The following is a 27,569-nucleotide window of genomic DNA, read 5'->3' on the forward strand; positions in this document are numbered from 1 at the left end:
CCCCCCCCCCCACCCCACCCCCCAAAAAAAAGATCCTCTGCGTCCGCATGGTCTTTCTTCATTTCAAACCACCGACCGGTCAGAAGATTGGAGCTGTTTGTGGTGAAGCGGGGCGGAGTGCGGCCCGGCAGCGCGCCTCTGCCCTTTTTGTATCCGTCAACACTGCAGGGAAAATCCACCGCCCTCCTCTTAATGAAAAAAGCCTCCGGTCCCGGAGAGTCACAGGGGGGCAAACAGTCACTTCTGCCTTACTCTGTTCTCCTCTGGCAAGCTGCTAGTCCTGGCTCGTCCGTCGGCCACGTATCATCTCAGCGTCATAACGTAACATCCCCGTCCCATCAGGCGTGAAGTTAGCTGCTCAGCTTCTCGAGAAAAGTATGCATAGGTACAAAGAGCTTTTTATACAACTGAAACTGTGTGTGTGTGTGTGTGTGTGTGTGTGTGTGTGTGTGTGTGTGTGTGTGTGTGTGCGCGCGCGATGTAGGCGAAGGCTGTGTGCACACATCTAGTACGTCATGTACGTGACCGCACTTCATACTGGAAATGCAGGACTACAAGGAAACGTTGCTCGCTCACTCTGGTGCCGATGTAAGTGTTCAGCTCACCAGTCGTGTAGAAGCCATCTCGTACCCGACGCGCTCCCTCTCCCTCCCTCCCTCCCTCCCTCTCTCTCTCTCTCTCTCTCTCTCTCCACCGCTCCGACTGGAAAACTCAACACAGACCGCCACTCCGGCTGCTTCTGTTGCACCAGATGATGTTTCTCGTTCGGCTTCGTCGCCGCTGCGCTACAGGAACAACTAACATCTCGGGACATGCAACAGGAATACACGGACTCTGAATTTAAAAAGTGTATTACTGTGAAGAAGAAAAAAAAAAAAAAAGTTTTTTTTTTTTTTCTTCCTTCTGTTGCTTCATCTCAACGTTTAATAAAAGGAATGTCTTGCAGGGTTTTAACTGGGAATCTAAAGCTCGTAACCCATTTTGGATTGTTGACCTTTGGAAACGCTTGTTGGCTTTTGAAGGTTTTAGTTTGGCCTCGGCTGCGAATGATGCTGGAAAATGCACAGAACTGCACGCAGCAATTTTAAACTTGAAGCCAGCGGGAAAAGTCATTTCTTACTTGAAGCACTAAGGCGGCACTCACTATCAGTGTAACACTAAATGGTTATTAAAACGCGTTCTTTAATCGAAAATTAAGGACAGTCGTCCTTTCACTTTGCGTCAGTGTTTGTGCTTCGCCCCACTTTGTATTATCACTAAATTTAAGACAGCTAAGAATCTTTTTTTTTTTTCCTTTTCTGCTGCTTTAAAAGGTATTTTCAAAATCCTCAAAGACACGCTACCATCTGGATGAAGAAATATTGTTAGTTGCGCAATAAAGATTTAAAATTTTCAACTTGTTAGCCAGAATGGACAAAAAGTCTCAAGTCCCCAGAAAATGGAAATAAGAGTCCAGAAAGGACAATGGTACTTGTGACCCTTTCTTAAAGTAATAAAAGTTTTAAAAAGTTTTCCTTTGAATAAATATTAAGTCACTATCTATTGCCGAATGAGTTCATACACTGATGAAAGCCCTCGCATTTTAGGACTATGAGTTGGTCAAATTACAAACATCACAGTTAGTGACAAACTTCCCATCACCCATAGATCATAGGTGGATCCTTGGCAACGAGCTTTCTCTTCAGCTTACTGAAGTCACGCAGGTGACACTGTTTGGATCTCTGGAAGTGGAGTTTAAAAAAAAACCACGGGTGCAACTACCACTCATCACCACAGGTGGCGCCAAAGGAACAACGAGATCTTCGAGATTGTTACTATAAATTTCAATGAAGACGACAGCTGGAAATAACATTGCCCAGTTTGTGTGCAACATGAGGCCAACCTCAACGAGGGAGATTTTAGTCTTCATCAGCAGATGGGGCTGTGGGGTTAGAATGAATTGACATGAACTGATCTGGTTCTCCTTTCTGTTGCATTGTGGGTAATGAAGGAACCCGGTTTTGACGACAAAGAAGAAGGTGTGCAAGATGATTTTGGCTTTATTGCACCAGTTTTGATGCATTTATGGTAAATTCCTAAGCTGAATACCATTTAAAACTATTTGACCGTGCTGGATCAAAACTTAATTGAAGAAAAAGGGTAAATAGTTAAAAAAAAATAAAAAAATATCTTCTAACAAACTGAATGTTTTTCATCCGGATGGTCACGGGGTTTTAGAAATACCTCCAGAGCAGCAGTTCATTGTTAAAACAGCATTCTGTTTTTCAAAAATCCACAGATGTGAAGTTTTAGCTCCGCGACTTGAATGTAATTTGTGCCACTATTTGAATCCAGACTCTTCAGACCTGAACAAGCACTTCATATTTGGTAGGTAACAGGTTCTCCAAACATACTTTTTTTTTTCCCCCCGTATGTAAAATTTAAGTCCAAGTTGTTTTTATAAGGGTTTTAGCCTAGTTTTTAAGAACAGCAGCCACCTCGACAGGCCAGTCGCTGCAGTGTGAACAAAACATGTCGGGGTACCCACATCCACCCATCAAGTCTACTGTTACTTTTCCTGCATTGTGGAATATGCTGATTGTGATCATTGATAGCAGACTCCTTTGCCCTTCTCCTGAAATTTTAACACTTAACAGTATGTTTCTTTAAAAGTGCCTTAGACACTAAATAAGAACATAAGCGGGAAAGGATCTCATGACAAAACGGGAGACAACAGGTACATCAACAAGATAGTCAACATTGTTGTTTTTTTTTCTTTATTTTGTATCTCGGCTGTGCTTCGTATCATATCCAATGTGTACCTCTATGTTCATAATAACCTACTAGCTAGAGCATTTGGGTCAAAAACGGTATTACAGTACTCGGATGAACTAACATGAGAAGCGGAGCCCTCTGCAGCTGCATTCAGTTTTGTTTTTTTTCCCCTGTAAGCACTCAGGTGAAGGTTTAATTCTTGTGTTATTCTGGGAATTCATGTGCTGCACAGGATTTAATTTGGTTGGAAGCTTTAACATCTACAAGTAGTTAACTCTTTTTTTCTTTTATTATTATCCAGCTGGCTGTTGACATCCAGGCGTTCAACTGCAGATACTCCCATCATGTTATTTCTTGTATACCTGTATTTCTAGAAGGTGATTTTTTTTTTCTGTTTTGTTTGTTTTTGTAAAAGGAGAATAAAGCATATTCATTGTAACTGGGAGGCTGTTGTGGTTCGTCTTTTGGGAGTAAGACCACAGCTGAATAATGGCGTTTGGTCTGTTAGTTTGGACTTGTCTCCTCTGGTTCAGTCTCTGGCCTCACATAAGACCAACTGGCTTTTTTTTTTTTTATCTTATGACATTGTGCAACAATATTATATTTAAAAAAAAAAAAAATTCCCCTTGGGGATTAATAAAGTAACTACCTACCTACCTATTTCTATTGTTTAGAAACACTTGGTAATTTTAGCAAATAATTAAGCAAAGTTGAATTGAAAGCGTTCCTGTCACTTTAAGTCTATTTATATACTGAATTCACCACTGCTGCCTCTTCTGATTTTGACGTCGTACTTGGATTTGATTTGAAAAGGATGATTATAGCGATATCCCATGAAATACAGAAGTGTGCTGCACCCACATAATAGATCAATTAGAATGCTAGTTTAAATAGACCAATCAGACAGCAGGATAGAATGGACCAATCAGACAGCAGGATAGAATGGACCAATCAGAAAGCAGGGTGGAATAGACTGCTGTGTAGTGCTGTCCAAAAAGTCATAAAATAGTTATACCATAGTACGTCTCCAAAATGTCCTAGGAAATGTTTTAGTATAGCGTGTCTTCCAAATTTTCTAAAAAAATGTTCTCCAAAATTTCATTAAAACATCATATTACAGTATGTTATCACAAATATCATAAAAATGTCATACTAAGTATGTCATCCAAACGGTCAAAACAATATCATAGCATATTATGTCATCCAAAATGTCTTTAAAAACATCATCCTGTAGTACGTCTTCCAAAATGTCATGAAAATGTCGGTGTAGCATGTTGTCCAAAGTGTCCCAAATAAATATCATATCGAACAGAGCAGACATAGAGACGGGAATACTAAATAATAAACAGTTGTATTGAATATAATGATTTAGTAGAGTTGTTGGCGTCCGAGGAGAATGAGTTTCGTGTGCGTGCAGGCAGAGTCCAGGTTGTGGAGTCAGTGAGGAGAGTCCAGGTTGTGGAGTCAGTGAGGAGAGTCCAGGTTGTGGAGTCAGTGAGGAGAGTCCAGGTTGTGGAGTCAGTGAGGAGAGTCCAGGTTGTGGAGTCAGTGAGGAGAGTCCAGGCTTCAGCGTAAGTGTGTGAATGAGGTGCGGCTGAGAGACGAGGCGTCTGGAGGACGTCTCCGAGTCCCGACCCCAGACCGGCAGGTGTTGACGGGCGGGTCTGGATAGACCACGGCAGGATCTCAAGGGAGTGTCGCCCGGTGGCCTCCGTGGACCGACGCAGGACTTCAGGTGAGTTTGTCTCGACAAGAAAACAACGCTGGCAGGTAAACCGAGTCAGGCAGAGAAGACGGGGATCAGAACCAGACGAGGAACAACGAGTCAAAACTTACTGCGAGCTGAGGAAGATGAAGTCTGAAGATGAATGCCATACTAGAGTATGTTGTCCAAAATGTCCAAAAAAAAAAATATCTGGGTTGTCCAAAATGTCATTAAAACGTCGTGCTATAGTAGGCTGTCATCCAAAATGTCATTAAAATGTCTTGGTATAGCATGTTGCCCAAAACAATGTCAAAGTATAATATGTCCTCAAAAATGTCATTAAAATGTGATACTATAGTATGAAATGTGAAAACGGTGAAATGTTGCGTTCTGTGAAACGTTTTTGTGTTTGACCTTCAAGGCCACCGTAGTTACCTGTTCAGGTACCCGTTACTTACTTTCTGAAGAGAGACTCCAACGCCCGACTGCCGTGCTGCTTTTTAGGTGACGTAACCGTTCTTCTGTTCCCCTCTGATCCCCCGACATAAGAAGGGAACATGGGCGCAACCAATTGTACAATTAGGATGGGGGAGTCACACAATTCACAATGGGAAATAAATTGAAAAAAAACAACAAACAGCAAATAACAAGAGACGGAAGCATTGATGGAGTCCATAAAAGGAGAATATATTTTAACATTTTTTTTTTTTTATCTATATGGAGGCAGGAGAGGAGGAGGGGGGATTTTCTTAGTATTGGGATATTCTCAAAAACTATACATTTTTATTTTAATGGTTTACGTGACGGACAGCAGTTATTTTTGTGTTGAGTTTTAACTTGACTGCTGGATAGAGAAGTTGAAATCTTCAGCTGCTCAACTTTTTACCTGAAATCTTAACATACTGACGTGGAAACAGTTAAACTATGACAGTTTTCCTAAAGTTGAATTATTATTATTTTTAAATCACAATATTTAGCAAAATATTGAATCTTAGCTCCAGTGTTATGATGCGTATTGCCAGATTCTCGCCTAAACACAGCCCTCCAATTAACCCTAACGACTAGAGCTGATGTGGCCACACCTGGATATATTATCCCCGTTTCACTGTTGTTGTCTTTCACACATCGAGGAGCTCCACTGTTGCTCTGGATGACTTGATTATTCATTAAAACTGAACGTGGGCACACGGGTTATGTTTAAATCAGTCCCGCACAAAGTCTCACAGCCATGAATCCTCACTGCAGCACTGAAAATACTCCCAAAATTTAAAAAAAAAACAACAACAAAAAACACACAATTTACAAAAAGAGTAAATTGTAAAAACTTTTTTTTTTTTTTTTTTTTTTTTAAACGTTTACCAGATTTTAAAGTCTTACAACTACGAACCGGTCGGCTTGAAGTCGGTGCCACAGAAGAGGTGGATTCATTTATTGTTTGTTTTAATGTTTTCGTTGGATTTATTGATAATTAGATAAACATTAGAAACAACAATGAACTTACAGATGAGCTTCAAAAGCCCGAGTCCGCTGATGCTCGCTCGGGTGTTGTTTCCGTGGCAACAGCCCCAGTGCAGACACCTTTCAGTGCTAAAAGTTTCAAAGTAAAAGCTTTTTCTCCAAAATAAAAGAACCCAGATGAAAACAAAAGTGTCTTCGAACACTCGGGTGTCTTCACAGGTGTGTGTGTGCTCCCGTCCGCACACCAACACGCCTCCAATGAAACCAAAACTGAATGAAGGAGTAAAATAAATCATTGCGCTGCTTTTGAAATCAACAAAAAGTTTGTTCAAAGGGGAAAAAAAAAAAAAAAACATCGAGGACAGTCGTTGTGAAAACCACCTGTTTTGTTTAATTTCGTAAGACACACAAAAATAATCTACAAAAGACCAAATTAAGCAACCAGATAACCACGAAATGTCATTTTCATCGTCCCCGGCTTCAGAGAAAGCACAATTTATAAGATGTCACCCACTGCTCCAGTCACGTGACCTCACAATGACATCCCGAAGGATTACGCATGGGTTTACATTTTGGAGGGGGAGAGGAGGGGGGGAAATGTAATCACACAAACACACTCTAACCAGCAGCACCCCGTCCCGAGGAGCTACAGAACAATCTTTGGCGTCGTTCTCGGTGCAGCCGGTCAGCCAGACACACACGGAGGAGGGCGGGGAACGAGTCGGCGGAGGACACCGAGAGACTCAGGAAGAACGGTTTTGGTAACAGAGGTATTCAGCGGAGGGAAGGTTTCTCTACCGGTGTTCAGACACAGCGAGGTCCATTTTAGCCTAAGCCTAAGCCTAGCGCGAGTTTGACCATCGGACTTGTTCGAGTCGTCCCTAACGGTCACCGTGGCGACCGTACAAACACTTTTGTTTGTGTTCAGAGTAGCCTCAAAAGCCTCACCGTGAACTAATCTCTGTTCGTTTATTGAACAGATTCATTGTTTTATAGATTCATAAAGACCAGGAATAATGCTGCATTCACAAAATGTATCATTACAACAGAAAAAAAAAAAAAAAAAATTTTTTTTTTTTTTGGGGGGTGTTTATCAATGCGCTGCTAACCTTGTGGTCGCACCAGATGAACACTAAATTGACTTTTTTTTGTTGTGCTATGTGTTAATAGCACAGTGAAAACAGTCACGGTGGATAGCTACCATAAAATGAGCTAAATCAACTGCGTTACATTTAATATTGAATTTATTTAAAGTTAAAATCTTTAACATCACTGTTTCGTGCTCTTCGTTGCCACCTATGGTGACAGACTGTAACTGCAGCTGTGGTTTGGACTTCACTTCCCAGAGATCCAATTTGTGTCACCCGTGTGACGTCACTGTTGACAGTTAAAGAGCGAACCTGAGTGTCACCTGTTCCCTCGTTCTCTGGCAGAAAAAAAACACAGCTGGGAAACATCAGCGGCTGTGCACCGCTTTGGACCGTCGCCACGGACACCCAGCACTATTCATTCAGTTTGTAGTACTGAAAATGCAAAGACTTCCATCAGTAGGTCACATAATCAATCACCACCGTGTTCCTTTATTCTGCTATAGATAGTGATTGAACAGACATTAAACCCTAACTCATCTTTGAGGTTATTACTGTAATCTTCTCCAACTGTGCTGCTTCTGATCACAATTTTAACAACATGACTTTATGGCAACTTAAATAAAGTTGGCAGAATTACTGCAAATGCACCATCGCAAGCAGTTACATCAATATTTCATTGATATTATTACGGAAATGTATTGTGATGCAAATTAGGTCAATTGATTGAATTCAGCTCATTTTTATAATAACTAAACACTATATGAAAAACAGACTTCCTTTCTACGTTGACGTTGTACTTTTAGTGGTTTACGAAGCGTTTAAACATGTTTGCCTTCTACTCACTCACACACAACAGAGACGAGCAATGTGGGTTCAGCGTCTTGGCCAAAGACACGTTGACATGTGGACAAGAGGAACCAGGGATACAATAAGTTAAAGCTAATTAAGGCTTTAACCTCTCTAAATAGGACAATTTCCCATTTTCTTTATTCTGCCGATTGTGTGAATGCAGCAGTGCTCCTCAAGTGATATCTGATTGTGGGTTTGTCCGCATTAAAACATTTTCTAAACACGAACGCATCTTCCCGCAGCTAACGCGAGTCTATTCGCCAACTACACTGCAGCTAAAGTTCACTTCGCTTTCTGTCTGAACACATACCGGAAAAATAAGGAGTCTCAAGTGACATCACAGCATCTACAAACATTCACAACTCCAGAAATGCACTGACAAGTTGAGTAGAGGTTGAAAGCCAAGCGACGACTTGCACTTTTGCATTGAGCGTTTACAGTCCTGCATAGATCTTTTTCATACTTTTTCAATACAAACTAAGGCGTCTTGTTATATTAAGTTGGTTTGAGTCGGTAAGCAGAGAAAGTAAATTAAAAAATAAAAAAAAAGTCTTAAAAAAAAATAAAAATTCAAGTAGGCTACAATCTTGTTTCTCCCCCTCGCTCCAGAAGAGGAGCCCAAAACGTGTTCTATTCAAGTCTTTTTTTTTTTTTTCCTTTTTTTTTTTCTCAGAAAAGGTCCAGTGTGATTAAACAGCACCAAAAACACACTGAGCAAGAGAGGGCCTTCCAACTTACACTTGCTCATCACTGTGAAAGGGGGATATACATCCTTACCCAGTCATACAGATTCATCTGGAAAGAAATTAACAGTATATCATGTTTTTTTATGTACATACACACATTCAAATCAACCTCACCACTCACACTCACACAATGTGTTTTTGTCCCTGTGTAAATTACAAATAATTTATCAATATTAATATTAAGCTACTACTTAACAGTCATTTGTGGGAGCAGAGGTGACTAACAATAAATTTCTACACGACAATTCCCACGAGACAAAAGACAGAAAAAAGAAAGAAAAAAAAAAATCATTACTCATATTGTTTTTCTTTTTGTACTGCAAGATCGAGAGTCCTGTTATTATAAGCTTAAATACAAATTATATTACGTAGCATACTACTACTCTCATCTGTACCACCACCTCGCTCACACTCATTCCACAGTGATCAAGATCGGTCATATGTAAACATGTTGACAAAAATAAAAATAAGCAGAACAAAAATAACTCTTCTCGTCATTCACTCCGTCTTGTTCTCATACCCGGTTCATTAGAAAATACAGTTAAATAAATTCGTCATTGCCACTGGTAGCGAGGATAAACCCATTCTCCTTTAGGTCCGTTTTTAAAAGAGGCAGTGGAGCCCCGCCCCCTCCTACCACATCATCGTGCCAGTCCGTCAAAGTGAAGATTCCTGTTGGTGGATGTGTCCGGGAGGCTGTGATGTCACCCTACCGGCATCATCTCCTGTGCTGTTATTGGTCAGTGGGTTTTCCTCTTCATGTCTCCACCCTGGCTTTGGTTCGCATCTGAGAGGAGAGGATACAGATTTGTAAAAAAAAAAAAAAAAAAAAGATCTCTTCCCGTCTGAGATCCAACAACCTGAAGCACCAGCTCACAACGTCGAACATGAAGGCCGCTCAAATCAATATCTACATATTAACTTGCAGTAGCCGTTTAGCAGCTAAAAAGGTGGATATTTCTCTCAAGTGGTGGAGACCAAAAGCAGAGCTAAAAGATTTGTATTCAGCAGGACGCCAGAAACACATCTTCAGACGAAAATAATGTCGCTCATCGATTCAACATAAAGCATTCTGGATACAGATCATTTAAACCTCCGTCTGCAGTTTTCACCTGTTTTGCTGAAAGAAAACAAACTAGTAGTTCAATCACACAAAGGTGTGTGGATACATCTTGATTATAAAACTGCCTGATTTTAATAGTCAGAGTAAAGTTTGAGGTTCATCGTGTTGAGCTGGTGCAACAGGCTGCGGGAGGAGTTTAACAGGCTGCTGGTGGTCGTCAGGTAACAACTATTTTCCAACATGATGGGCTGAGTTTGACTTCCTGTCTCCTGGTTCAGATGGTTATTTGACCCGAGAGCTGTGATTAATCCAGGTAAGATTAGACAACGATCTTTAAATCTCTGCTCATTAGCTACGGAAACAAGGTGAATTATGCCACAGATTATAACATCATTACACCACAGAAGTTACAACATGAGTGAAGCGGTTGATTAAAGAGGGTCAAACGAACACACTTTGATTTGGGGTTGGACGGAATTTCAAATCACGTGACCTTGAGTCCTCAGCTGGCATGAGCAGAGGAAACGGTTTTCATTTTTCATAATTCAGGCAGCAAAATCACACATTGATTTTTCACATGTTAATTAGATGTCAGCTCTCAAATCAAAAGAACCATCTGCACATTACGGGAAAGCACTGAAAACCATATATCTCCGCAATCTCTACAGCCTGTTTCTACTGTGCCACAGAGGTCGAACCAGAGGCATGCCAAACACCAAATATAGTGAGGCAAGCAGAAAGTTACAGAACAAACAGCAGAGCAGCTGATCAGAGGACGACAGGTCGACCCGACACAGACAGATGGAGAGAGAGAGGGACGAGGAAGAAGAGGAGGAGGAGGAGGAGGAGGAGGAGAAGGAATGCAGATTACCTGAGAAAGCAAGCTGCAAGTGAGGAGGTAAGGCAGCCTGCGACCCTGACTGGAGACTCTTATACAGATCTGAGGAGAGATGGAGGGAAGGTTGGACAGATGAGAGGAAAGATAGCAACAACAACCACAATCAGGGGCAACGTGGAAAACATGGCGCACGGAGGGGGAAACGTGCTAAAATGGCAGCCGGGCAACAAAAGAAAGAGAGAGAGGATCAAAGCAAGTGTCAGCGAGGCGTCCGAGTACAAAGAGTCGAGATGACATGGACGGGCACAAAAGATGGAGACAACAAAGGAGTTTCTAAAAAAAAAAAAAAAAAAAAAAAAAAAAAGAGACAGGGAGAAGTGGCTTGCGGCAGATACAGTTGAAGTACTGCTGGTACAAAGTACAAACACGCAAGGCGAACATATCGAGTACAAATGACAAACTATGAACATGTTAACAGTTTCCATTCATCACTTTTAGTCCCAGTTCTCAGTTAAAGGTTCAGTGTGTAGGATTCAGGGGGGATCTCATGGCAGAAATAACCTTAGAATAAGCCCGCCAGGTTTCTACAGCAACCCAGGAGGGACAAACCAAACACCGTCTCTGCAGAGGGCCCTTCGTGTTGTAACGGCTTTTGTGGCCACCGTAGACTATCCGAAACATTTGAAAGCGGAGAGGGTGAAGCGAGGCGTGTTTCGGTTGTTGCAAACTGCAACCTCACCGCGAGAGGTCACTAAATCCAACACACTGCTGCTTTAATTCCAGCGGATCTCTGCTGGGTTAAAACCATAAAGCTTCCTTCGCAGTTTTTTTTTTTTTATTTATTTTTTTTTTTTTATATCCCTGATGGAGGACTTGCCGATTTTCTGACAAACGATGCAGTGGTAACTTATACCAAACAGAGTAAAATAGTACCCGATAAGAAAAAAAACATGATAACGGTCCCACAAAAAGGGCACGATTTTCAGAATTTTGACGAAACGAACGGTAATATAAATAATAAAATATATAAAACTTTAATGTTTTTGAGCAGTTTTTAAAGCTCAGTAGGAATCAGTAGGCTGAGAACAACAGACCGCATAGAGAATCAGAAGGTACTGAGAGACAGACGGACTAACGTTTTGTTAGTTTTGGTACATGCGTAGGATTTGTCAACGTGAATACAATATGGAACGATTACTTATCTTTTACACTAAATAAAGGAAAAAGTATTTTCCCAGCTGTTCTCATGCAGCATCTGAAGGCATCAATAAACTAGGTCTGTCTGTGTCCCTTGGTGTTGTTATGCATGTGTTTTCTAAAAGGGCCTAAAACCAGCGTTCCCACCTGATATTTGTCCTCTTGGCTTTCAAAACAACTACTAAAATCACAAATGTTTGTTTTTAGCTTTTTTTTCATTTATTGAATTTTTTTGTAACAACCTTAATTATCGGGCTGTGTCCACTCACCCATTAGGTCGCTCTGTGCTAGCGGGTATCCTGAGTTGGAACTGGGGGCTGAGCCCATGCCAGCTACCCCTGAGCCTCCAGGAGGGCTGAAATTGAGCAACGAGGGGAACTGGAAGGGTAGCGAGACGGGCACCAGGCCTCCCAGCATCCCGAAGCCCATGGGCAGAGCAGAGGGGCTGCCCAAGAGGTGAGAGCCTGTGGTTGATACCTGCAGAAAAAGTTGTTTTCTTTAATTCACTCAAAGCCACAATTCTCATCGTTTTGTCAAACATTGTTCTCAGGAATATAAAAACTGACCTGTGAGAGGTGTGATGTTGTGGAGGATGTGGCCAAAGTTCCTGAAGCCGCCCAACCATTCCCTGCCTTTGAGCTCTGGTTGGCCACTCCCACAACCCTGTGTCTCTGCCCGTGATTGGCTGAGACTGAAGGTGCAGGAGATGGGGGAGTTTTGTCTGAATGGCTGCAGACTGCAAACACCACTCCCTTATTGTTTCCAGAGTTGTTGTTGATGCTACTGTTGCTCGTGGTGGACTGAGTTTTCTGGCTGCCAGCGAAGCTGCCCTTCGTTTGTTTCACCTGCATGCTGCCCGATACACTGAAGGGGGACCGAAAAGTTTTGGGGGTTTTGGGAGAGTACTGGTGCTGCTGCTGTTGGCTGGAGATAATCTGATGGGCGAGCGGGTGTGAGGGCGAGGATGACGGGGAGGGGGATGAAGAGGGAGGCGGTGTAGGTGCAGGAGGCCGAGGGGTGAGTTTGATGATGGGAGACGAGTTGCTGCTGTGGGAGGACTTGGTGAGGGTAGCCTGCATGGGTGTGATGAAGTTGGGCTGGTGGTGGTGGTGGTGTGTGTGGGATTTACCTTGAGAGGAGTGTGAGGTATGGGAGGTGGGGGATGGCGAGGAGGCTGCCGGGGAAGGAGGGCAGAAGGACTGTAAGCTGTGGTGGGAGGTAGAGTTGGAGCGGGACTGCGAGGAAGGGGAGGAGGAAGGTGTGATGTTGCTGTTGACGGCGCTGCCGTTGCTGCTGATGCCGCTGGATTTGGCACTACTCTTGGCCAGTCCTTGCGTGGCTCCCATAGTTCCCAGTATCCCTGCTGGGCTGGCGAAGCCTTTCTGATGGGGAAGCAGCAGAGGGGAAGCTGTGGGAGGAGGCCGCTGCTTTGGCGGCGAAGGGGAGGGGTGTGGATGCAACTTGCTTATTACTGAACTTGGCCTGTGATTGGTTGATGCCATGGTAACATGTCTCTGAGTCTGGGTTTGGCCCAAGATGCCAAATCCCTTGATTGTGCCGTAGTGACCATCTGCAGGCCTGGAGACCAACGACAGGCCTGCTGCCTGCACACGAACCATGGAGGAGATGACAGGAGATGAGGAAGAGGAGGTAGACGAGGAGGTTGGTAGCGTTGTTGTTGTCAAGTTCGCAGCAGACGCAGAAGCCAGCAGAGTGCTCTCCACCTTTGACAGGGAATGTTGCTGCGTTGTGGATGCGGCCGAGGCAGACAGAAGAGAGGCCGAGGGGTAGTGAGGGGTGACGGGAGGAGGAGAGGAGGTGGGCATCTGCAGCGGTGGGGGCGACAGGGGGCTGTCTGAGGGGCCCAGGCCCTTGGATGCATTGCTGAGGAGAGCCAGCGCGTGAGAGATGGAGTCCAGAGAGGGAGCAGTCAGGTCCTCATCCAGAGAGTCCGACAGACAGATGGGCTCTAAGGACGAGGAGGAGGGCGGCTGGCGGTTGGAGGTCAGAACGGATGTGGAGGTGGGCAGAGACGCGGCGGAGGTCATGGCGAGAGGTGGTTTGTGGATCCAAAGACCCTCCTGAAGAACAAAAAAATACGTGGTTAGTCACCAAAAACGCATCGTAAATGTTAACCTCAGTGAGTCGGTCGGTCAGGCATTCATTTCTAGTTTCCCCTGTTTCCCTGTCAATGTAAATTTTTGCCTTTTGAATATAGTCCATTTCTACAGCAGTAACTCCATTAGTACAGCTTGAGTTTCGCAAGAGTTTACACTCAAACGTGACTTCAAGTTACAATGAATGAAACTGTTCTTCCAGAAACCTCAAATTAAAGCTAAAACATCCTCCTGTGTGAAAAAATAAGAAGGGACTTTGGAGAAAATGGTATAAACAATAAATAGCAATTCTGGTTCTGAATTAAGGAAATGACACTTGCATTCAAAACACATTTTGTCGCTGTATTGTTTCATGATAGAAAAAGAGCAAATAGGTTCAAATTAAATTACCTAAATAGCTGCTTTCAAAAATCAGCGAGATCATTTTTTTATATACACACTGTACACAGTCTAAGCCGTCACTCACCTTGGCTTTGGACTTGGGACCAGGCACCATTCTCCTCTTGACTCTGCATGGAAAAATACCAGCAAATATTCAACCACCTTAATTTACATTTTACTTTGAAGCTCAGTTTCAGAGAAATTCCAGAGAAGTTATTGTTCCTGGAGAAAGACGAGCTGCGACAAAGTAAAGACTTACGGGTTTCCAGTGAGGTGGTTGTGAACAGAGAGACTCTCCTTGAACAGAATCCTGAGACACACAGCCAGAAACATGCAGCATTAACAGCAGAAGACAAAACTGGCTGGATTAATGCCGGGTTGCATCTCTGAAGTAATTGCTAAGGATAAATCTTTTGTTAGCAGAGTCAGTAGAAAATCACGGTCATGGTTGTTAGAGTAGCAACGATTTTTCAATAACATCTGTAACACCTGTCGGACTCATGTCTGTGTGATTTGCTGTTTACATGCAGAAACTTCAGATGACATACCAGCTGCCCAACACAAAAGAAAAACAAACATCATGCAGGTTGAGGGGTTGAAATAATTTTGAACTATATATATATATATATAAAGGCTAAGTGACCACAAGAAGCACAAAGACACACAAAGACACACAAAGACACACAGACAGACGCGGACCTTGTCTGCATCCAGCCTTTGGGCCATAGTGGTTTGACCTCGTTCTCCAAGAAGGCCTTGAGGTAGTCCTCCACAGACAGAGAGCACTGGTTCTCCATCTCATAGCAGCTCAGCTTCACTCGCACCAAGCTGCACAGCAGGTTCCTGCACAAACACAAATGTCTGATTCAACACAAATTGCTCAAGAACCAAAGCTAAATCAGGCTGCAGGTGCAGAGCACATAATGATCGCAGACTGTTTGTCTTCAGGGAGTCTGAGGTGATCATTTCGGGTTTCATCAAATTTGAAGAAAAGTAATGAGCAGTTGTGAGTGGGTGTAAAGGTTTTTGTCATTTCATTCAGACATGAATTCTTCACTCAAGTGTTTCCATATTCATGCAGGTATAAAATGTTCCTGCAGCTGCAGCAGTTGTGGTGAAACTTATTGTGTAAAAAATTATGCAGAATCAAGTGGGATTTTTATGCACGATAAAGTGACATGTTAATTTTTTTTCCACAGGATGTGAAGTGTTAATCCAAATTGCTGAGGAATAGTCACAACTTAGTTGCTATTTTTTTCCTTTTAAAGCAATTCTGGAAAATCTTTATGGCCTGCATGAGCTCAGTTTACTAGATTAGACCCCTGCAGTGGAGAACAACAGGGAAGAAACGGCAAAAAGAAACGTGAAGAGAAAAACAAATCATGATGCAGCAGCGAAACGGCAGCATCACAAACATACTGCACAGCATCCAGCACAACAGTCGTGGATCACTACCTGAGCTTGTCATCCCAGACAAACTTCTTCCGTGGACCCATCACTCTTTTGCCAGGTTTCTCCTCATCCTCCTCTTCAGAGGCGTTCTTCTCACCCTCCCCTGACTGCTGCCTGCAGGAGACACACACACACACACACACACACACACACACACACACACACACACACACACACACACACACACACACACACACACACACACACACACACACACACACACACACACACACACACACACACAGTAATATATGGAGGTTATCAACTGCTTGAAAATACGTTATCAAATGATTTCAGAAAAATAAAAGGACTACGATTACATCTTATCAAAATCAGCAGGTTGTAAATGTTTCTTTTCTTTCTTTTTTTAAATCAGGAAATTTAAAACCTTATGCTTTCGATAAGTAAATGTTTCTTATCAAAATTCCCTGTTCGGTTTCTTGTTTTATGATATTGTATGTTGGGGTAACAATATTACAGCCATTAATAGGCACAGGTTCAACAAGTAAATTAAAACGTTAATCAGCTTGACACCTAACTCAAACCAGAACAAGAACAAGAGTTCAGACCTTACTTCAGTGTGAAATTCCCATTTGCTGTTTTTGGCAGTCTAAAAACGGTGTCGAGTTCAGAACAATTGCACAATTAAGATCTTTTGTTCCCACAGCTGTGAAACTTTTTTTTATAACGTGATGCTTTCCTTGAGATACGAGTTGTGTTGTGTTCTAAGGTCTTGATTTACATATACTCAGTTTACGTTTGATAATTTCAAGTATTATCTATATTTATTGCCCCCGTTATTGGTCATCCTATTAAAATATTTACTAAATTCAGTTACAAAACTATGGAAACACCTTGCTGTCTAAAAATAAAAACATCTCAGCTAAAAAATAAACAATGTGATGCTGTCCTCAAACCAAATTCAAACTAAATAACAAGACCAATTTTGGAGAATCGCTTATCTTCTGAAACTAAAACAATTCACTTACTTCGCAACCTTGGCCATGCAGTCCATATTATATCTTGCTATCTGCTCTGGCATCACGCTGCACACAGCCAGCTTCAGCTTCAACAGGGGCGTCCGCAGTCGATCGTCCTGACAGAGAGAGAAAGGCAGAGATAGACGGAGAGCAAGAGGAATGAGAGGTAGAGGAAAACAACAACAACAACAACAAATTAACATCAAATTCAGAGTGCAGAGAGAGAGAGGGAAAAGATAGAGGCAGAGCGACAGTGAAAAAGAAGAAAAAGGACAGTGAGATAGATGAAAATGAAAAAAAGGGAAAGAAGTAACACAGGCCAAAAAAAGATGGCAGACGGGAGAGGGGGGAAAGACGAGGAGCATGAAGAGGAGTCAAATACAGAGAGAGAGGGAGGGGGATATTAAGATTTATTTTGTCAGCAATGCAACTTTAACGGTGCGCGACAAAAGACAGTCGGCAGCCTTTTTTGAGTGACAGTCGACGCTGTGCTCGTCTGCCCACACCGAGATCCCTGCACATTAACGACTGAAGCAGTGACAACAGCCCGGGATTAAAAACTTTCTGAAAAAGGCACAAATGATGACAACATGCTCAGAAATAAAACTGTGAATCAGTAAACTGAGTGTTTAAAAGAAACACTTGGAAATGAATTGAATTGCCTCTTCTGATGTGTTTGTTATGAAAAATCCCCAAATAGCTGATATTCTGTGGTCACAGATGAGCAGGAATTTGTTGTCAAACAAGCCACGAGGAACCATAAAAATCATGGGTATGATGGAACAAAAAATGAAGAACACGCATAAACACAAAGTGCTTGGAGGTAAGTACTAATAAAAAATACTAAAAAAAAAAATCTTAATGTCCGTGTCAGGTGACTGCAGAGATGTAGAAGACAGAAGGAAATTTGCAGCTGAAATGTGAAGATTGTTGTCTTTTATACATTTTGCCTTGCGTGGAATATTTTTTACTTTCACACAGCTAAATAAAATCTCATCTAACCCTTTGCTAAAAGTTCCTTTTCTAATACTTTATTTATTCTTTATTCTAACTTTTTATGCTGAGCAACAATGATAATTATGTCTGAAATAGGGATGGTTCAACATTTAGAGTCATAGTCACTAAAAAATACATTTAAAGGAGAGGTTGGAGATGTCTGAATAATCGTTTAATAATTTCCAGCAAATATCAAATAATATTTTTGCTTAAAATGCCCAATCCTAGTCAGAAATAAAAATGATAAAAGAAACACTTCAATGTGGCTGACAGGTCAGTGAAGTACCAGCTTTTAGATTTGAGTCTGCACTTTCAACAGGTTGTCAGTATCTTGCATTCAATATGGTCTATTATGAGTCCTCTAACAAAACCAAAAATCCGACACTGACATCTGGTTCACGCAGCGCCTTGCAGGGTGTGCAAAACAAAGCAGGAGTTGAACTTCCACAAATGAGTGCGTGATGAGACTCTTAAAGTGCTCACGGAGGGGCTTCAGCCCTCCCTGAATCGTTCTTTCAGTAACCACATGGCAATCACGAGGGCTGCAGCAGCAAAGTGATTTTCAAATCATATTGGAGATCAGTGTAATGTGAGCGGATTGACCACTTTCTCCATAGATAATCCTCACTCACCTGGATGTTGAGGCTGAGCTTCTTCAGGCGTTTGAGGAGTGCCTCTTTGTTGCACGGCACAAATGCCTCCATGTGCGAATAGATGTCTGAACGCACCTCAGGAGGCTGCTCCTGGATCTGCAGCTCAATACTGAGAGCAGGAAGACAAAGTCAAAACTGTTAGAAAGAGAAGAAGAAAAAAAAAAAAAGCAGCAGAATAACAGACTGAAGGAAGTGGCAGAGAGATGAGAGGAGGGTGGATAGGAATGAGAAGCATGTCATTAGCACAGACAATGAGAGACGGAGGAAACAGAACACTTAAAGACAGCAGAAGAGGTGGTGAGGGGAAACTGCTGAAAATGAGTGAGAAAGGCTGACAAAGGAGGAGCAGAGTGAGCTGGGATTTTGGCTGACTGCGATTTAAAAGCTGTCCTACTCACTCCAGGAGAATGTTATTCATGTCCAGGGTGAAAAATTTCTTCCTGCCCTCCTGATCAAACTGCCGCGAGGCCTGTGGGAGAAAAGGTTGAGTCAGCATACAGCACCGTACCATACAGAACAAGAACAAATACATATACATATACATATACATATACATATACATATACATATACATATACATATACATATACATATACATATACATGTCTGCGGGGTGCTGCCTCGACAAACACTTCTCTACCTGCCTGACACAGAGCTTCACCTGACTATAATTTCCGCCATAAACCTCGAAACATTTACACTTGAAATGCAGTTGGAGTTGGTGTAACAGGCGTCAATATAACTCAGAACGAACATCAGAGCGTGAAAAGGAGGAATGGTCCTCTTCCCCGCAAACCTGATAGCAGATATGTAATTTCAGGATATTTTGGTTCATCAATCTGCTGATGGTTGGAACTGTAAAGGATCTCCTGATCTGTTTCTGTATCTGGTAACTCGCTTCAACAAGTGAGAGCACAATTTTGCCTGATCAAAAAGTGAAATAGCGTAAATTTGAATGAGTTTTCTTTTCTGTATTTAAGCAGTAATAATCAATAAAGAAAGAGTGAAACAATTAAAAAACATGGGCTAAATACTAAATTGAGGATGACAGTCACCAAAACTGTCAAATGCACAAGTTACCTGTTGTTGTGTTTGATTTCATGTTTACAGCTTTTGGTTTGTTTGAAAAAGTCCATTTGAAATGTTAAATGGAAAAAAACTAAAACACAACAAAGACTAAATGAATCTAACTATTCTTCCTTTAATTAATTTAACAATATATTCCTTATCTCACATGGTTTCTCATTGGAAGCAACAACAAAAACATAATGCACCGCTTCTTTTTTCTCCCTTCCTCCTCCTCCTCCTCCTCACTCGTTTCTTCTTCACCTCTGTATCCTTCAATTGCATCATCCCTCTCAATTGCTTTTCCTACCTCCCTTTACATTTTTACCAACATCTAAAAAAAGATCCGAGGCTGTAAGACAGACTACAGAGAAAATAGGAACTTCTTCAAATGGTAGTGGTGAGAACCTCCTGTTTTAGTTATATAAAGACCTTCAGGGTTCAGCTCTGAGCCATGTTTTTCAAATACTTTGGAAAGACTGTTCTCACCGGACTAAACACTAATAGAAACGTTCTGTAAACACTCCTTCAGCTGAATGGCATTTGTGCTTAACTCAAGTGAAGAGGTTTGACAGGTAATTGTTGCCACCCACTAAGAGACTGCGGTTGACTCACCGCCCGCAGGTCCTCGATGCGTTTAATAAGAGGAGCAGGCAGTCCATCAGGCAGCGGGGGCGGGGACAACAGTCCGCTGGAGGACCCCAGGCCTCGCCCTTGGCCACTTCCTCCCACTGCTTTATGAGCCGGAACGCCGACTCCCAGAATGCCGTTCTCCCTGGCCGTCGCCATGGCGTGCTGCTGGTCAGTGTCCAACAAGCCGAAGTCCAGGTCGCCTAGGAGATCCTGCAGCTCCTTCTCGTTGGCCGAGCCCAGCAGTGACATCACAGTGGGGTCAGCGGTGAGGTCTGCCAGTGAGAGGTCGTTGCCGGCTGCGTTGCCCTGCGGGTGGGTGGAGTTGGAGGCTAACAGGTGGTTCGATGAGTTGCCGGCGTGGGGCTTGTTAGCCACACCTCCTGCCAGGCTAGGCTGAGCCATGTTGGGGTTTCTTTTCTTCAGCTCTTCCTTCTCCCGGGAGAAGCGGCGCAGCATGGCTGCCAGGTACAGCGAGTCCTTCATCAGCTTCTTTCTCTTCTTCTTTTCCGGCCGGTGGAGGTTGAGAGCTGTCACTCTGTCGGAGGAACACAAAGCAATAACATACATAAATACATGTTCTGAATGAACGGTGCCTCAGACTGCATCAGCATTTACTTTCACTACATTCATTAAGCATGACATTCATATGCTGGTTTGATATTTTTCAGGATGTGAAGTTTACATGGAATATAACAAACTCAGCTACTGATCTCCTAGTATGTATTTGACTAGAGCCAAGTTTAGAATAAAATGTTTTAGAGTGCTCTTGGGAAAAGTTGCAGCATTGTGAACTGGCCCGTCTGAGCTCGACTCAAGCCAGCTGGTGGGCTATTTTTTATGTTTTTGCCATTTTATCATGACTAAAAATGGTGCTGTTGCAAGTAAAATATTATTACCACCCTGATTCATGTTTTAAGACACTTAAAATTATGTCTAGCTCTTAAATATCCTGAAAAGACATCAGTCAAAACAAAAGCACGGAAAGTCGTTGCTGTGGTGGCGTTACACCGTCTCGTCTAGTTGTTTTGGTGTAAACTGGCAGGTTTCAGAGTGTCGCAGATTGCCGACGCTTTATTCGGAAAACATTTTTGGCCATCTTGCCTTCGTCAGGGTGGTGACTCGAGTGAAAAAAGCACAGTGTGCTGAGGAGAAGTGACACGCGTTAATTTGCGGTACATCAAAGCGCCTGCGTACCTTGTTTTTCTTCCTCAGATGTTCCATGTAAAAGCAATGTTGATGCAAAGTGACTTTCACCAACTTGTGCAGCTACATTTGTCTCATTCATTCCTGCTGCCATTTTTCTGTCACTAGTTTTCAATAAATGTAGGTAACTGGGAAGATGATGCCCATGTTCTTAATCCCACTTTCTAAACTCTGATTAGTCAACAGCTTCTCCTACTGATGCAAACAGCCATGAAGGGCTACAGTAAACCCGTCTGAAACCTTGAGCAAATCTGAAATGTGTAGGCCGCTATTGTGAGGTCTGAAGCCGAGCTACCCCACTCCCTTTTCTCACATTTTTCATCAGCTGACCTTAAAAAAATCCAAAGAAGGCAATAAAGGCCTTTTCACCTGCAAACTGAGACATCAACACATGCTGACAAAGATGAGTCAGAAATGTGGAAAAAGTGTGGAACTGCGGGGATTCAGAGGGATTAACCTGCAGTCTGCTTTTCCAAGATCTGACACACGCACACACATATATAACATCATCCCTTTCATAATGGCACAATGGCAATAGCTGCTGCTATTTTTAGAAATTGTTTTCAGAATGGCTCCATGTTCGGCATATCTGAGTGTGGATAATGGAGTGATCTCTAGAAGGTGGCTTGCTTGTCACAGAAGCTAAGAGCAAGTCTCAGTCTGCATCCCTGCCTCATGACACATGTATGAGAGGCTCGGCAAAGGAGCAGAGGAGGATAATGTCACACACGGTGGTGGGTTGTGTTAGCAGGATAACGAGTGGACAAAGGCTGCATGACGGATTCGCAGTGACCCGCGAATCCTCGAGCATCCAAAAGATCAACTTTTAAAAGCACAGGAAGGAAACCTGTCGATAAACATGACTGCATTTTACAGTCACGTCTTTATTAAAGCTTAATGGTAATGTTTCACTTGATTAAGAGGGAGCTATTTCACAGATGCAAACACGTGTTTTATCTGCGTCAGCTACTCATGAGCCTCTCCATCTTCTTCATTGATATGAACCACAGAACAGTTTACGAGAAGAAGCAGCAGCATAACGTCACCCGCTGACACCAGACAATATCATGAGACAGCCACGACTCTCACCCTTGTTTCGGTGCACAGTTCTTCTTCTGATTCTTCTCTTCCAGATTGTTCACTTCCTTCTTCTTCCTCTTCTTTATCACCTGCTCATTGTCATCTTTCGGCTTCTAAAACAAGAGCACACACACACTTTAGTCCAGGAAACAAACACACACACACACACACACACACACACACACACACACACACACACACACACACACACACACACACACACACACACACACACACACACACACACACGGTGTGTCACTAAAACTGATTAAAATCACTCTCCTGTTGGGGTCATATACATTTTTAGTTAACATGTTGTTCATCAAAATAAGACCTGACTATATAATTTATAACTTTGATGATACATGAGGATTTGGGGGACAGCCATGTTTTGCCTCACTGAGCTTGACAGAGGCAGATGAGGATTTTTTTTTTTATTCTGCAGCCATGCTAGCGTTTCTATAAGGCATAATTAGGTAGAGCAACGTTTTGAGCTAAATGCTAAAGTCAGCATGTTTGTTTATCCTTAGTTTTGTAGCCGGATTGGACGGTATGAACGGTGAGAGGTCCTTCAAAGTCACTGCGGCTCATCTTCAGGAGAAAATGAATACTGTACATAAATGCTGCGCCAGTCAAGCTAACAGTTATTCACTTTGTGTTATACACAATGCCGTGCTGCTACCATGGCCCGAAACTAAACCAACCAACAGATTATGCTTTAAAACATTCAAGTGGAAAACAACTGATTTCCAACATTAAGACTTGATCCTTTGGATTCTGTTGGGAAAATAATTACAAGTTACCTCTGAAAATGTAATTAATAAGTAATAATAAGTAAATGTCACACTTATTTGTATTTAATTTAATTAATTATTTATGTTCTGGATGAGTGATTTTAATGTTTGTCAGTATTTATTGTGTTGGCTTGTTGGTCTTGCTGGATGTGTTTTTTAAGATCCCTAAAGGAAATAAATCAAACTAAATTAAAAACACACTAAGTATAATGATAATAATTTCTTTATGTTTGGTTTTGCCCGTATTGAGGTAGTCTCACCTTGTCCACCTCTCCCTCGGAGTCAGAGGCCGCTCTGAACTGCAGCGTGCCAGTGTTGATGTAAAATCCCCCGAGCTTTGTGGTCAGAGACGCAGGCACCAGCTCATCATACTGACGGAAATAACAACAGGAGACAGGTTTCAGCGGGAGATCACAGGACTCTAGAAAACAATAACTGCACACACAACAAAATGTTGTCTGCACATCTAAAATAAAAAATTTAAGGCGCTGATAATGTGTTGTGTTAACATTTTATAAAGCAGCCTTTTGCTCTTCTGTTGGTCAGCGAAGAGGAATGACTTGTTGTGCGCCAAAATAAATAAATCACTAAAAAGAATGACAATCCCGCCAGGCCACAGAGGAAAACATTTTTCCATCACTGTGCATATAAAAAAATAAAAAAAAGACGAGTCAAACAGACGCTGCCAATTTATGAGTGCAGAGAGGACAGCTATCAAAACACCGAAACAAATATCATATAATGGCAGAGAATCCATAGAAAAAGCATAATTCCAGCTATTAGTCAGACAGAAAGTGATATCCTCTGAATACTGAGTAACAAACATGGTCGCACCAAAACAACGACGTCTTCCTGTGTGGACACAAAGAGCACGGACGTCTCTGCGAGTCATGAAGACCATTTTAGACCGTAGTCTCAGGTCGGTTGCAATAAAGTACAACTGTCTATCTTTAGAAGTGCCACCGAATGTGCTGTTAGGAAACATCAAGACGGGAAATGCATATTTAACCACAGAGGGTTCGTGTCTACCTCAACACGGAGAGGTAGAGAGAACACGGAGAGAACAGCAGTTCAGGAATGTAATGACGACTTCAAATAAATCAGCACATATCAAGGGAACAAAGAGATCAAGATGCCGCGTTATAATGAAGACAAAATCAGGCATGTCCCTAAAACGAAGTCCTGGAAAACAGTAAGTGAAAAGCCACCTTATTACTTTTGTAAGTGACGCGTACTCACAGCTTCTGAGTTATCTATAAAGGGGTCTGACTCGTCGTAGCCAAACCCGATGTCGATCAAATCTTGCATTCTGTCCTTCCTCTTCTTCTTCCCCGTATTACCCTAAATAAAATAATAATAATAATAATAATTTCATTTTTATTCACACCAAAGCACTTATCAGGGAAATTCTTATATTGACAAATAGCCACCGTCAGTAAATTCTACATATAGTTTTGTTTTAGAGACATTTGGTGCTCTAAAGAACTCAAGAAATCTTAAGCTCGAGTCTGACAGATAAGTCACCCAGGTGGATACCAGCTTCTTCCAGATATATTGTTTTATAGGCAAACATGTTGGCCCATGAATAAAAACAAATTATAAAGATGGGGTTTTTTTTTAACATAGTTTGTCCTCCACAGATTATTTGCCAAGTGTGAATACCAGTATGTAACTGCCGTGACTGAGAAGCACTGTTTTTTTTAACTGTGCTCTATAAATAAAAGGTGACTTAACTTGTATTGTGGTCACAATTATTTAAAGACCAACAAACAAACAAACAAACAAACAAAAAGGGAACGGGGGTCTGTGGTACGCAGCTTGTTTTTAAAAAATTAAATCTAAAATTGTGTTTTTCTTGGATATTTTAAAATTCTCAAAAATCAACATCTGCTTAAAAAAAAAAAAAAAAAAAAAAAAAAAACATATTGGCTGATCTACAAACAATCAATAGGTGGCTCAAAATATTGTTGATTCTCCTTTAGTTTTATCCCTTTTTTTTCCTCAATACATGGTTTTTCATCTGAATCAGGAGTCCCCCCAGAAGAAAAGACTGGAAAGCTCTTTTTAAGATTTATGGTATATAAACGTTAAGTTACTAAAACTAACAATAAGAGTAGTTTTTAACCAATACACTAGTTAGTCTTACCTTAATCGAGATACTGATATCCATGTGTGGTTGGGTTGATAAGCAACAAGAAACTGAACTGCTACATTTTTTTGAACTACAAATAATGATTATTTTCCTAATAGATTAATCGGTTGATTATTTTATCTTTTAATGCATCAGTTGTCTGGTCCTTAAAGTGTCAGAAATGGTGTAAAAATGTCAACAAGTTTTTTCCGAAGTCCATGGCACTAAAATATCTTGTTTTGTCCCGACCAACAGTCCACAACCAAAAGATGTGCAGTTTAGTATCATTGAAGAATAAAGGTACCAGAAAATATTCACATTTAATGATCGTGAATCCGAGAATCCTAAACAAAATAGTAGGCGACTCATTTTCTGTCAACTAATCAATTAATCGACTAATCGTTGTAGCTCTAAAAATGTCAATGATAATTTGAAGTCATTCAGAATCAATCCCCCCCCCCTTTTTTTTTTTTAATATAAGTTTACTTTTCAACTGTGAAATGTGTCACTCATGTTTGTTCGTATCCTTATCAGAGTTTTGTAACTGTGCTGGTATCAGCCTCAAGACTCCAGCTACAATACTCACATATTTATTTTCTAACTTTTTTGCCAGGGCTTCGACCTGGAGCCGTTCTTTCTCGTCATCGTTGAAGGGGTCGTTGGGATTGTGGAGTGAAGTCAAAGTCTGACGATTATTCTTTGCCTGGAACGAATATTAAAAAATGTAAACATGAAAATTTTGCAAATTTGAGTTTGCAGTGCTCCTCCTACAACACAGCCAGCAGAGTTCAATCATTAAAATATCAATACATTATCACAATATTACCACCAAACCTAAAATAACTAAGCAAACTACAATTGGGAAAAGCCACAAAGCCATAAAAACAAAATACACCTAACAGTGTGCTCACATGACCACTTCTTAAATAATTAATTCATTTGTGGTTTGTAAACTTTTTTTAAATTTCATACTTATTGTAAAACAACATTAGAGCAAAGGGCATATCTGCAGAGAGTGAGAGTGTCTGATCTCACTGCTCTGACATTTGCCATGCTCCCCTACTACATCCTGGTACTTCCATCAGCAATGCTCTCTCATCTATCTATCACCCGCAGCCAGAGGGCCAAACTGCATGTGGCATTTTCCAAGTGCTGTAATGGCTGTGTGACTGGGCTGTTGCTGGGCAAGTCTGAGTGGAGAGGACACAGGTAGCAGCACAAGACGAGCTTTATCTCTCCATGTGCACGGACAAGGAGGTGCCTCGGTAAAACAAGATAACTGCGACTGAGCGCAGCTGAAGTTAGAAAAGCGGAGAGCGGACTGGCTGGATGAGTGGCCAGAAACTGCTGCTGCCTTTTGTGTCGAGTCGCACTAATGGTCAGTTTCAGCCACGCTGGTCCACGGAAAGACGAGGTGCACCCCCACCCCGTCTTTCTGAGCCATGACAAGTCCACATAAACACTTCAAAGAGCGATAAATGAACTCCGGCTCCAGTCCCACTCGGCCTGGTAGTGTTAGTCACCCCGGGAGATCCTACCTGGAGGTTCTGGATGAGTTCTCCGTAATTAAACTCGGCGGAGGACCGGTCGTCCGGCTCGGACAGGGGCAGGTTCAGCCGCACCGTCGCCCTCCTCTCGGCTGCAGCCTCGTCCCCGTCGCCCGTTTTGCCGAGGCGACCGTTGCTGGCAGCACCTCCTGCCCCGGTCGCTGCCTCGACCTCCCCGGCTCTGCCGAAGTTGAAGTCGGCCTCGTCCTCCACCCGGCGTTTCCTGGACTCCGCGGCTGCTCCAGCTGCGAAGGCCGAGAGGGTGACAAATTGCACTTTTCTCGGTTCGGCCATTTGGATGAGCTGCCTGAACCTCGCTCCGGACAGACAGCGACAGCGAGGAGAAGAGCTACTTCGCGAAACTACTCCAAATTGGTGGATTGAAGAAGGTTCCGCGGAGCTCCGACGGCTGCTCGGTGCCTAGACGGATGTTAGAGCCTCCTCCCCAACATACGGATTGAACTCCAGGGGACGCGACGGTCGGGGGAAAGTTGTTTTTTTAGCAGCTACTTGCATCCTCGATTTGCTATGGGACTGAGACATTCACAGGAGCCATCTTGGGTTTCGGGAGTAAATAAAATATCAGAAAAGAGGGGTCGCTGCGCATGCGTGCACGCACAGAACGGAAGCACCGTGCCACAGGGGGTCATCACGTCCAATCAGCGTGTGCCCCGATCCTAAACCCGCCTCTGTCACAACAGGCGATAATAACAACACTATCAGTACTACGATGACCTTTATAAAGTGTCTGACTGAAGGACAGACTGTGAGAGACTCTGAACACATGCTATTTCTATCCAGACATCGATTAAGAGCATCATCTCGGTGTCGGAATG

At 42.4% G+C, this 27,569-nt stretch overlaps 1 protein-coding gene across 3 annotated transcripts; it reads right to left on the reverse strand.

The window, feature by feature from the left end:
- Window positions 1-4,290: 4,290 nt before the first annotated feature.
- Window positions 4,291-27,311, reverse strand: LOC138620193 (ubinuclein-2-like). Of its 3 annotated transcripts, XM_069697171.1 has the most exons (17): window positions 26,725-27,311; window positions 25,773-25,889; window positions 24,295-24,396; window positions 23,316-23,426; window positions 22,271-22,374; window positions 19,961-20,513; window positions 18,679-18,749; window positions 18,260-18,389; window positions 16,641-16,747; window positions 15,655-15,765; window positions 14,899-15,042; window positions 14,459-14,509; window positions 14,285-14,327; window positions 12,268-13,782; window positions 11,971-12,178; window positions 10,538-10,606; window positions 4,291-9,390 (listed from the first exon to the last, which is right to left on the reverse strand). In XM_069697171.1, exons 1-17 carry the CDS (start codon window positions 27,025-27,027, stop codon window positions 9,344-9,346), a joined length of 3,786 nt encoding a protein of 1,261 aa, XP_069553272.1. In that variant the 5' UTR covers window positions 27,028-27,311; the 3' UTR covers window positions 4,291-9,343. The 3 variants fall into 3 exon arrangements, with proteins under 3 accessions (XP_069553272.1, XP_069553274.1, XP_069553273.1); XM_069697173.1 differs by lacking the exon at window positions 24,295-24,396; XM_069697172.1 differs by lacking the exon at window positions 10,538-10,606.
- Between the last annotated feature and the right edge of the window lie 258 nt (window positions 27,312-27,569).

The sequence above is a fragment of the Brachyistius frenatus genome, unplaced genomic scaffold, assembly GCF_029030835.1.
Source record: "Brachyistius frenatus isolate BFR_SWC_R1_liver_20210118 unplaced genomic scaffold, ASM2903083v1 Contig_23, whole genome shotgun sequence".
NCBI lineage: Eukaryota > Metazoa > Chordata > Actinopteri > Embiotocidae > Brachyistius > Brachyistius frenatus.

Bases quoted from the DNA above. Each gene is read 5' to 3' on its own strand.
- LOC138620193 (XM_069697171.1), bottom strand. From the start codon at position 27,027: ATGGCCGAACCGAGAAAAGTGCAATTTGTCACCCTCTCGGCCTTCGCA. The intron at 18,750-19,960 runs GTGAGTCAACCG...TTTCTCCCACAG, and splicing joins GCATCGAGGACCTGCGGGCG to GCCTCGCGGCAGTTTGATCA. The intron at 13,783-14,284 runs GTGAGTGACGGC...TTTGTTCTTCAG, and splicing joins GTCCCAAGTCCAAAGCCAAG to GAGGGTCTTTGGATCCACAA.